The following is an 11389-nucleotide window of genomic DNA, read 5'->3' as shown; positions in this document are numbered from 1 at the left end:
GTGAATGCAGCCTCTGTGAGTGCCAATCCATGCATATGAAATCTCATTAGAAAGTCAAGAGAGCTTTTTACTTATTGTCTTCACAAACCATTAGAAGCAGCAAAACTTAGTTACAATTCCACTTCATCAGGTGGCCTCACACCACACCCCTCCTGTGTAATTGCACCACCTGTAATTAGCACAAAGAATTGCTGAGCTAATTTCAGAGATGTATTTAGGCTCTGACTATCTGTTCCAGAAAGATCTTGCTGAGGCCATTGTAGGGAAATTATCCCATGGAGTTTTGAATTTGTTTACAGGGAAGTGCAGAAACTCAATGAAAAAACATGCTACTGGCAACTCAGTGGAACAGTTCCCACTCTGCTCCTGTGCAGCAGAAGCCCCTGAACGGGAGTTCCTGGTGGGAGAAAAGTGCTCCAGGCTCACACAGTCCTCTTGCCTCAGGACTGCCTGGGCAGTGATAAGCTATGGCTGCTGCTCCAGGGCCTGTGTGTGTTCATGAACCATTTGCCTTTATTGGTACCTGACTCCAGTAGGTGGGACACTAAAAAGGACATTCCTGTCATTTCCTAGCTAGATGTCACTAGTCTCTGCTGCAGATCAGTGTTGGAATGGACCTATCTGCAATGTGAAACAACAGCTTAGAGCCTCCTGAAAATAAACCAGCTCATAAAAATAACTAAATAGGGGGTCTCATTGAAGGTCAAAGGCCACAGCTCAACAGGAGCCTTCTGAAAGCACCTGCTGAAAGGTGAATTAGGATCGATGAATGAGGTGCACAGCTTATCATCTGTACAGCCCTGCAAATGACTACCTGTCTGCCCTTCACCAGGGCTGCAAGGCAGTTGCTGCTGTGTGCTACAGAGCTACTCACCGCTTTCCACCAGGTCCCTGGGGAATGGAGCCCACAATTCTCACTGAATTCTAAGCAGCAGGAGTCTGGCACCCGGGTTGTGTTGTACACTTCAAACCAGTCTGTGTAGTTGGAGACTCCACAGCATCTGAACTGGAAAAAGATGAACCTAGGTGATACCGTAAGTGTGATCCATCACTGACTTCTGCCTGTTCTGACTTTGCCTCCTGGAGCCTGACACTCAGTGCATTTTGATTATACCAGCAGAGGCTTGAATTTTTAAAGAAATACAGTTCTTCCTCAGCTTTACCCAACCAGACCCTTTTCTCCACTCTTTTATTATGTTTAAATATGGCCTTGTACGCAGCTAATGTTGATGCAAGAAGTAAAGGCACCTATTTGCAGTGGGAGGATACTGCAGGAGCTGGAACTGAACAACCTCAGACAAGTACTGAGATTGAGTTATTGACTGAGCAGAATTATAACAGTTGTTTGCAGCTTGTCAGGAAAAAAGATAAGGGTACAGCACCCAAGAAATGAAGATACTGGGATCTCTACGGCACACTACTTCTGGGATCATGATTGAAGTAAACAAGGCAAATTTCTCACTAAGCTGTTAATTACTAATCACCTTTGAAAGTCTTTGCCAGTCAGCAAAAGATGTATTTCCTCCTCTTCTCTCTGTGGTGCACTTCTTTAATGTCATCATCTGATGCTGCTCTAATAGTGGTGCCTTAAGTGTCTACCTACAATGCCACAGTGTGTGCAGAGATCACAACACTGCTAAATCAGAAGGTCTGTTTGACTTTGGTAGTGGGATGAAAGGTAAAGGAAACACACCGTGGTATGGGGAATAGCTCTGTGGCCATCTTCCCCTTGGAACTGGTATATTCCTGTGATAGCAAGTAAGCTAGGACTCATTACCATATAGATGTATACACCATCTGTCGCCCCATGCAGACTCGGAAGTTGAATTTGTTGGTATTTAGACACTTCAGCACCAATGAGTAAAACAAGACAACACTGGGCGGCACAACTGCTCTCTGCTATTCACAGTACCTCACATCTTTTCAGGGCTGTGCCAGCCACCTACATAGTCCCAGAATGACTTGCCAAGATCTTATTTTTTAAAATGTGATTTTATATAAGCCTGAAGAGTATTTTTTGCATCCCTACAGAGATCACTCCTCTTGTTTCTGACAGACTCGTAATCGTGCAGACATCTGCATCACCAGGGCCAAAGACCTAACTGAGATCCTGACATTTACACTGGCTAGAGGGGGAGTTTTCCTTTGCTATAGAATAGTTGTAGAGTTCAGGCTGTAGGTAGAGTTGTAGTGTTCAGGTCTTGTTGCACACACAAAATGTGCCACTCCAGGCCCATAGAGGGCAGAGGTGTCACACGCTGCCTCATCCATCATATGATGCTTCCAGCACTCACAAAGTCCTCCTTGATAGAGATGTTTCAGTCCCACAGCAGAGTTTTTCTTCTGCCAAGGAAAAGTCAGAAAACTTTACTGGACTAACATCTATCCCTCCAAGTTTCTGCTCCAAATTTTGATGTGGTCTGTGGCAGAACTCAACCCTCTACTTGCAACTGTTTGATTTGTAAGTTTACAGGTTTCATTTTCTACAAACTGACATGAAGCTAGAAAAAAAGTTTGTGCCTTTCTTTTTTTACTCTATGTTCCTGCACAGAAAACAGGAGGTCCATGTGTAACAGGTCCCAAAAGCGGGTAGGAGCAGCCTGGAACACATGGCATGCATTTGAGAAAGGCTGGTTTATTTGGAAATCTAACAAGAAGAAGGTCTTGCAAGCTGTCATCATTAGAGTCAGGAGGCAGCTCTTTGACAGACAGTGAGAAGTGACAGCTTGTAAACAGCAAGCCTTAAAAATGTGGCTCATCTGTGATGTAGAGAGTGCAGTGGTAAGGGCTGAGACATTTGAGTGATGTTCTGGCCAAACACAAGTGACACAAGTTTGCATAAATCAGGACTAGACTCCTTCTTCCCATAATAATGCATGGCTGAAGGTGTCAGTCTGACAGACTAAGGAGATGAAGATGAAGCGCGGGTTTTGTAGTCAAGTGCTCACTAACAGGTTGAGGACAGCTGCTCCTATGGAACCTGTGACACAGGAGGTGGCTAGGCCATGAGCGAGGATTGGGACTCCAAAGAGTAAAAATTCCTGGTAAAGCACCAGGTGAGAATAGGAAGGGATGCAGTTGGGAAGACAAGCTGCAGTTGGACACAAACTGCCTGCCCACACAGATTCTCTGTACAAGAGCACAGCGGACACAGCAATGGGAGAATGGGCTAAGAGAAGGTCAAGGTATAAAAGAAGGACATAGCACAGGATCAATAGTCTTGGAACTGGAAGAAATAATGTCTGTGACTACAACTGGAAGAAATATCTTTGGAAGACAAAGGATGAGCAATGGGATTAAGCAGTGGATGATCCATAGCCCTAAAGGAGAGGTGATGAATACAGAAGAGTTCTAACACCATAGAGACCTGAGAGTGCAGAAGCAAGTGAGTGAGTACTGCTCAGGGAAGGCCAAGTCCAGTAACTGGCATCTCTAGGGAGCAGGGGCACTGATCCATGGCAGTAAGTCAGAGATGCAGGAACAAGGAAATGAGCAGCAATGGGATTGAATGGGTCACCAGCTCAGATTCAGCAAAGGGGTCCAGTCAGAAGCCAGAAAGGCAGATAAGCTGAAAGCTCAGTAAACTCAGAGACTTCATTACGGATGTCCAAGCAGAAAAGAAAGACTGCAGGAGTGATTTTGGATCATGTGACAAGCAACTGATTTATCCCAGGTTCATGCAGCTGAACAGTAAGCAGCCAAACTGCTGAGGGAGATGAGGGACCATTAGAAGAAAGGAGAATATTGAGGACTTTTTAGAGTCCTCTTAGATTTGAGAGCAATGTTCTCTCAAAAATTTGCAAGGTTTCTAAGCAGGGATAGTTGGAGACAGGCCTACACCTGGTGGATGGAGAAAGCTCAGGGCACATGAAAGGTAATTTCTGTCACCAGCACTTTGTTTGTAGCCAGTTCTACCACAAAGGCTGATGTTCTGCCAGTCCCAGGCATGAAACAATTGGAGACTTCATTCTACATTCACATTCATTTTTTGGTCACATTTACAGTCCTGTCTTGTTCCCTTCACTAGTTAAGTGATAGAATTAGACAAGTTGCATAATTGCTTAGTTCTGTTCCTACTTTCAACAGGGAACAATACACTTAAGTTTTTTAGAAATGCTAAAAACTAACAGTGCTTATTTTGGGGTACCCAGACTAACACACTTTAAAAGGGAGTAATGCATTTAAGAAGTTTCTATCTCAGTGCAACAAAAATGGGAAGGAGCTGGACACTTGTACGCATTTTAGAGGTAATCCCAATACTGAAGGCTAAGCGGGCCTTATCTTCTTTGCCAAATTCCTGCAAAGTCAGTCAGGCTGGGATAGGGTTTGTGAAAATAAACAGATACTCAATCCTTGTTGCAGACAGTTTTTAGCAATGCCTTGATTTCTGGTTTTGTGAATGTGGCAAAGAACTAGAGACAGAGTAGGGGATCTTCTATACACCCTTTTCCTCCATCACTGTGAAAAGTGGTGAGATAAGTTTTGTTCTAAAATTCATGTTTAATGGGTGGTTTGGATTACTTCAGCAGTAATTCTAAAGTATGGCTAGATCTAACAGAATCAATGACTGGGCAGAAGGAGATGGGTCAAATTTCTTCTCAGTTACAGTGGTCTAAATAGACATGAAAAGGCATTACACAGCAGCTAAAGTGAGCTGAATTTGCTCACTTCAGTGAAGCTAATAGGTTTTCTGCATGCCTCTCGAATTACTGCCTGGTTAGTTAAAAGAAGTGCTCAAATATTCATCACAAAGATGCTGGGGATGAAGCAACATTTTAAAAATTAATGCCTGTTTCTCATTTTCTAATGATCTCCACCTGTGACTTTAACCAGTCCTGGTGGGTAAGGAGTGTAATGCAGTTCAGAGTAACTTACCTCCTGAACTATTAGAATTTTAGTCATGTTTAAAAATCACTTTGTAAGCTTTCATAGTCTTCGGTCACAACATGCAGAATTCATCTGCTTGTGTTTCTGATCCTTTTAAGGTTTGAAACGCTATTGAGAGAGGCTGTGAGTTTGGTTAGCTGAAGGTATTAAAAAGAAATCAACAGAATATTCTGATTTGAAACAGCTCCCTGACCTAGAGGCTTAATAGGACTGCAAAATGAGTCCACTGCCTTTCCTCTCACGCTTTGCAGGTGTGCAGCTTAACCCAACTCCTTTATCAGTAACACGAACAGCTCAGGCATCAGCCAAAACTGCGACTTCCTCTTAAAAGACAGGCCCTGTTTTTCCCTTGTTTACAGTTTCTCAAAATTGTATGCTTCTGTTAAAAAGAGGAAAACCATTTTTCAAGGCACAAAGGTTTCACAGAAGAAAACCTTCCTCAAAAGGTGCTCAGGCCTTTCACACTTAGACAAAGAAATTATCACCACTCACAAGTCACTGTGCACACTAGGCTTCCACACTCCCAGTCAAAACTCCCCTCTCATTTCTGACTGGCCAGTCCCACAGAAGTCAAATGACATCTAAATGTGGTTCTGTTTCTTGAACAAACTTTTTCCTCCTCCTTTAAGCCAAAGCTGCCGTACACAGTAGTACCTAGTGAATGCAGGATGGGGATAGTCTCTAGCTAAGTAAATCTGGGGAGAAATGAAGATCTATGCCAGTGTCTGAGCTACTGCTTTAACCTGAAAAATACTTCAGCAAAGAAAGGAGTGCAAATGCAGAGGGGACAAGCGAGAAGGGCTCACTATGAGTTCTGTCATGTTTCTTACACGGCACATTTTTTTTGTGAGGCTGCTGTTTTCCATTCGTGTACGGACACAGCCCATGGCTCAACCAATGACTGATGTCTCCCATTAGGAAAGACACTGTCCTGTGTAGCAACATGGTTGCTCTACTGTGGGTTTTGTTGAGAGCCTTAGGAGACACAATGCAAACAGCAAGCCTGGGCTGGGACTTTCCTTTGAGAAAATCCCCTGTATCACCCTAATCCTCCAATCACTGATTACACTCTACTGATTAGGGATGTAAGAGATAATGATTATTACACAAAAACTCCCCAAGTTGCCATTTAGATAGCTCTATTCAACTGCAAAGTGTTTTACATAATTAGCCATAATGGGATTGTCTTTGCTGCACCTCTGCAATAGTCTATACCCACATAGTTTTGAAAGATACATGTGAAAACCCATTGTGCAGAGTGGCAAAAATGGATCTGTGGGAGCTCTTTGCTGTTCTCCTCAGTGCCCAGCATGGGGAGCACAGTGACTTTGACACTGTGGTACTGCCAAGCTGGCATGGGCTAATTTCACAGTGGCCATGAGCGAGTGATGTCCCCTGGCTGCACACAGCCCCTGGGATGGCATTTTCTCGTCACCTTCTGAGCTCCTGAGAGTTAGCTGACATGAGTGTCATCTGAAACTTGTAAGACACTCTTTAAACTATAATGGGTTTCAAGATCAAAGGAATTATCAGGACAATTGACCGTGATTTGCAGCATTGCACAAACCACAAGACTATTGAGTCCTGCCTCAAACCCAAGCTGGGCACTGAACGTGACCATTTCCTTCAAGCAAAAAGGCAGGTCTTGTTCTTCAGAGAAAAAGAATCTACTGTCCTGCTGTACAATGGCATCCTACCACCAGGTACATCTAACTTGAGTTTTTAGCTCTTGGATCAATTACAGAGCCCTTTTCTCTAAAAACCCTTTTTCCTTCTTGCTCTCTCTTTAAGGACTGCAATCACATCACTACTTCATCTTTGCCTGTTTACATAAGGTATTTAAAATTTCTCACCATAATGCCACTTTCCAAAATTCTTATTATTCTTTTACATCTTTTCTGAATCCAATCAGCTTGTGAAGATCTTGAAAAAATGTGACTATGTGGACTAGACATTGCATATATTGTTATATCTATTTTACAGAAAGGGGAGCAGAAGTATGGTGTTTATATCCCATGAGTCCTCCAAACACTGTTTTCCCCCCACCTTTGCTATATGCTTTTAACAGTTCTTGGTGTGTCACTGAAAGCAGATTAATACTTACTGCAAACATTTTAATATTAATAGTTTTTACTATATTTTTACTACACATAATTAAGTTACTGTAAAACAGTAAACTAATACTGTTGGATATTAGCAACGATATTAAAAATTTTATTTGTATTTCACATGGCTTACTCTCGGGCTAGCACCACAAAATGCATCTCTCTTGTCAGTAATTGATGCCTTTTCATATCTGATGTATTGGAAAATGGAAAAAGTATTGGAAGAGGAAACTATTAACAATACTGCAAGATGCTGAGGCCTTTTAAAGGTATCTGAAAGAACCTTTCATATGCAGTTTTTGGGATGAAGGACTGGAATTGGCTTGTTTGCTGGACCCAAGCTGTTTGTCTTTCACACACAGGAGTGTTGCTGGCAACCTACTGCACTCAAAACAGACAGGTCCTGCAGACCCAAAGATGCACGTGGAGTTTGGCAAATGAGTTATTTTGTTCTGTTAGTGATCCCAAATTTTTAATTTCTCAGATCACTTTTTAACAGCATGTTGCTCCTGTTACCTTGTATTGTCCATAAGAGTAGACTTCTGGGAGAGGTTACTGTCTTTGATCCCTTTAAGACATCAGGCAAGACTAAAGCTCTCCTGTCTGTACCACACTTGCACCTCTGGAGAGAAATTGAGAAAGCTATGCAAGACTTTTTGAGTGAAGCCAGGGCAGTGCAAGTGCTTCTGCCTAAAACAGAGGAGAAGTTGGAGCACTTTTCTGTTCAAGAATCAGAGAACATGAAATCAGAAAGATGACCCTCAGGAGAACTGACTGAACTGAACATGAAACAAGAAGCACAGAGCTAATAAACCTGAACTGTCAGTGATGGTGTTTCCTCAGACAAGGACAGCAGGAAGCCAGTGTTCACCAGTCCTTAGGAGATGAACACTGGCAGAGGGCTGTCAGAGAATCAAGACAAAGGAACAGCGGTGGCAATGTAGCAAAAAACATTCCCAGTCCACCTGTGATGGAGGATGATTGAATTCTGCTGGGGAAAATGCACTGACTGTAGGAAGAGGTTGCAAACACCATTGTCTGTTTCCATTTTGACGTGCTAGTGGGAACAATAATAGCAGTGAAAGGAGACAGGACAGAAATGAAGAAGTGGTTGGAGAGGTTCTTTGCTGTTATGCTATTGCCTTTCATCCCAACATAAGCCACCCCCTTTGACTTTAAAGAGAAGTACTGCTTGTTTCCTGTCTGACCAGCTCCTTCACCCTCCACATCACACAGAACTACATGATATTGAGGCATCAACTTAATATAACCTTTTAAAAGAAAGAAGATATTTCCTGTCAAAGGAGGAATAAATAAAAATTACTGCTTGTTACAAAAAGCAAAGAGTTTAGTTGCTGAAAATGGCTTAGGAATTGGAGATTTAATTAGGTTCACACCCAGAACATGCTGTTACAGAACCCAGGAGGTAAAGAAGAAGCGGTAAAGAAGAGAGCTCAGACTTACATCTGTTTGAATGATGCTCCATGCATTAGTGAGGCCAATATTTCCATCTGTCCCATACAAATGAAGTCCTTTCTTCAGATCCCGCTGAGCATACTTGTCAATCTAAAACAAACAATAAAAGGCACAGAATTCAAGATTTGGTGAGTACCACATTTCAGAATCAAAGTGCACAGAGCAGAGAGATGTTGGACAATGGTCCTGTTCTGATATTAATAAAAGGTGAACCAACACTTCTTAATGCCTTTCTCCAGTAGGGCTGGTATCTATTACAGGTATCTGCACTTTGTAAATAACATGAGGAGTTCCTCTTCTGAGTTTACCTTCATGTTTCCCATCACAGAGATCTCTAATACATGTTTTCCCTTCTCACTTAACCACCAAAGTACTACAGGGAGACTGGACACAGTTTAATCACTCATTTTCGCAAATGAGGCCTACCTATGAAAACATTCATCTACATACAGCATTTTCTTTTAGCTTAGTATCTTTAATTGTAACCAAGGGCATTAATGTGTACTCTTCCTTACTGGAAAACAGACAGACATGGTGTACTCCCCAGTGATTGCCCCCCTGGCACTTGTCATTCCAACTGGGGAGGGCTTGTGTCTAAAATGATGTAACCAATGTTAATTTTCAGCTAACAGAGGCAGCAAAGGTATTCTGCTTCTGCCATACACTAGGACTTTCCTTCTGCTTTGTGCAGTCAGAATTGCTTTCATCAGCAGCTGTCAAAAACGTGGACACAAAGCACCTTGCACAGTGGAAAAAAGGAATTTTCAACCCACTACACCATAATTATTATGAAGCAAATATAAGATTACTCAACAATATGACTCTACAAAAAAACTATGACCCCACAAGTTCACCATGTCCAGGAAGCCTCTGCTGTATGTGCAAAAGATCGTGTTTGATCTGTCCCATTCTTTTGTTTCCCTCCTGAAAGTTTACCAGCATCATATTGAACCAGTAATAAAAGAGCTTTGAGGCAGTACAAGAAACAGCACAAGTTAAAATTAAGCACAACTTAATCTCAGCACCTTAACTACCATGTGAGGCCTTTCTCACAGATGCCTTCCTTGAACAGTAGGTGCTGTGATCCCCCTGTAATTATCATGTAAGCTGCTTTTGGCTTTACACAGAGATTATACAGAGTCACTGGTATGTTAATTAGAAGAGAGCACCAAAGCTGAAAGCTGTCATTAAATTTGGAATTAGCTGAGAAAATTACAGGCAATAAACGATAAACTTATATGTGCTGGGGATTCCTAGCATTCATTTAAGAATTAGACTGAACTGTGTTTCAGCTCTGCACTTACCCTCAAGCTCCCTGTGTCTCAACTGGACATGCTGTGGTCTCCAGCAGAGCCATCAATTAGGATGGAAGGGCATGGTTGTGATGCCAGTCTCAGGCTTGGAAATTTAGTTAATGTCCTCTCAGAGGCAGTGAGGCAAATTAATTGTTGAAAATCTAATTCGTATTCAGAAACTGACAGAAGTGAAGAGGAACAGGGTAACTGAGGGCAGGTGAGGACAGAAATCCAGCTAGGCGATCTCCTACCTCAAAGATGAAAGAGAAAGGTCTATTTTGAATATTAATTTATCTCACTGGAGAATATCTGCCCTGTAGAGTGAGAGAGCTACACACCAGCCTTAGGTTCATATCAGCACTAATATGGAACAAGGGAAAGAACACTGATTCTTATCTGAAGGGCAAATGCCACATTAACAAAAGGATGAAAAATGCAAAGTTTGCCTTTCCTCACTCAAGTTTTGCTTTGCAATCTTGACATCCTATTTGAGATTGATACTAACGTAATGATAATTTATAACTTAAAATTAACATTCACAGAGATCAAGAGCAAAGTTTTGGTAGTCCAGGTGTGCCTTAACATGGCCTCAAGAGATTGTGTCACCGAGGGACTGTGTCACCAAGCATTCCTGATCTGCCTTCTACCTGGAGAAGCCTCACTAGCAAGCAACTTGCTGAGGCAAAATGAAAGCAAGTCCTCTCTTCCTCATCCAATTAACCACTTACTTTAAAGTGCCAGGCCTTTATACTGGGAATACAACTGGCATCAGATTGCCATATTTCAGAAACTGTGTAACCTGCAGAGCATTCGTCAAGAAAACAGGCACTATGGGACCAGCTCTCCCACAGCTATTTCAGAAAGCCTCAACATCAAGTCCTGCACATGGTATGACCCATCATTATTTGTTGTTTTGAAAACAAAGTGCTTGCTTGAATCTTGCTTGGAAGAGGATGTAAGTTTTTTTAGAAACCCACACTATGTGTCTCATTTCCTTCTCTCTCTCTTTCACCTCTATGCAAGCTACAACTTTGAAAGAGGCAAACATATGTTGTGAAACAGTACTGCTAGATTGTTTTACCTTTTCATTTCAAGTCCACTGACAGGGAAGGCATCTGGAAATACCAGTTTTACACATATACACACAGAGAGGACTTTATATTTATTTGAGTGATGGTACAGGTAGGATTTTACACAGTTCTCTTTTACTGAAGTTTCCATCTGACCTTCTAATCAAGTGTGCTGTACATACAACAGTGTGCTATTCTCTGAAGAGCAGTTGGTTTTAAATCTCTTTGTCACAGAGCTACTCCCTGAAGCATTCACACTCTTCTGCTTGCTTACACTAGGGTCAGAAAGGTGTTCATCATCCCCTAGGAATAACCTTGTACAGAACAGTTGTACATCCAGAGTCTGTGGATGGCCACTGGGCTCCAGGAGAAAGGGGGAGCAGGGATCAGCCTGTGGCCTCCTGGCACTTGTGTCTGCAGCTGAAGTACCAGCAGGAAGCCCCCCACCCTCTGTCTCCCCCCATTTCCATTTGTTATTAATGTGTTACCTTGCATGAATTAATCAGTGTTGACGCAGCCTTGGACTTCCTGACAGCCCAGACAAAATTAAACAGGA

General features: G+C 42.3%; 1 protein-coding gene across 5 annotated transcripts in view; it reads right to left on the bottom strand.

Moving 5' to 3' along the window:
• Positions 1 to 11389, bottom strand: part of TSPAN4 (tetraspanin 4) — a 428081-nt gene that overhangs the window by 12506 nt on the left and 404186 nt on the right. For all 5 annotated transcript variants that reach the window (XM_039553304.1, XM_039553305.1, XM_019281512.3 and 2 more), the window contains 2 exons: positions 8457 to 8558; positions 875 to 1006 (listed from right to left, as the gene is read on the bottom strand). In XM_039553304.1, coding sequence (XP_039409238.1) covers positions 875 to 1006; positions 8457 to 8558 — 234 coding nt within the window. The remainder of the gene's footprint in view (positions 1 to 874; positions 1007 to 8456; positions 8559 to 11389) is intronic.

Source organism: Corvus cornix, chromosome 5 (assembly GCF_000738735.6).
Source record: "Corvus cornix cornix isolate S_Up_H32 chromosome 5, ASM73873v5, whole genome shotgun sequence".
NCBI lineage: Eukaryota > Metazoa > Chordata > Aves > Passeriformes > Corvidae > Corvus > Corvus cornix.
The sequence above is the reverse complement of the archived record's forward strand: the minus strand, read 5'-3'. Positions and strand labels throughout refer to the sequence as shown.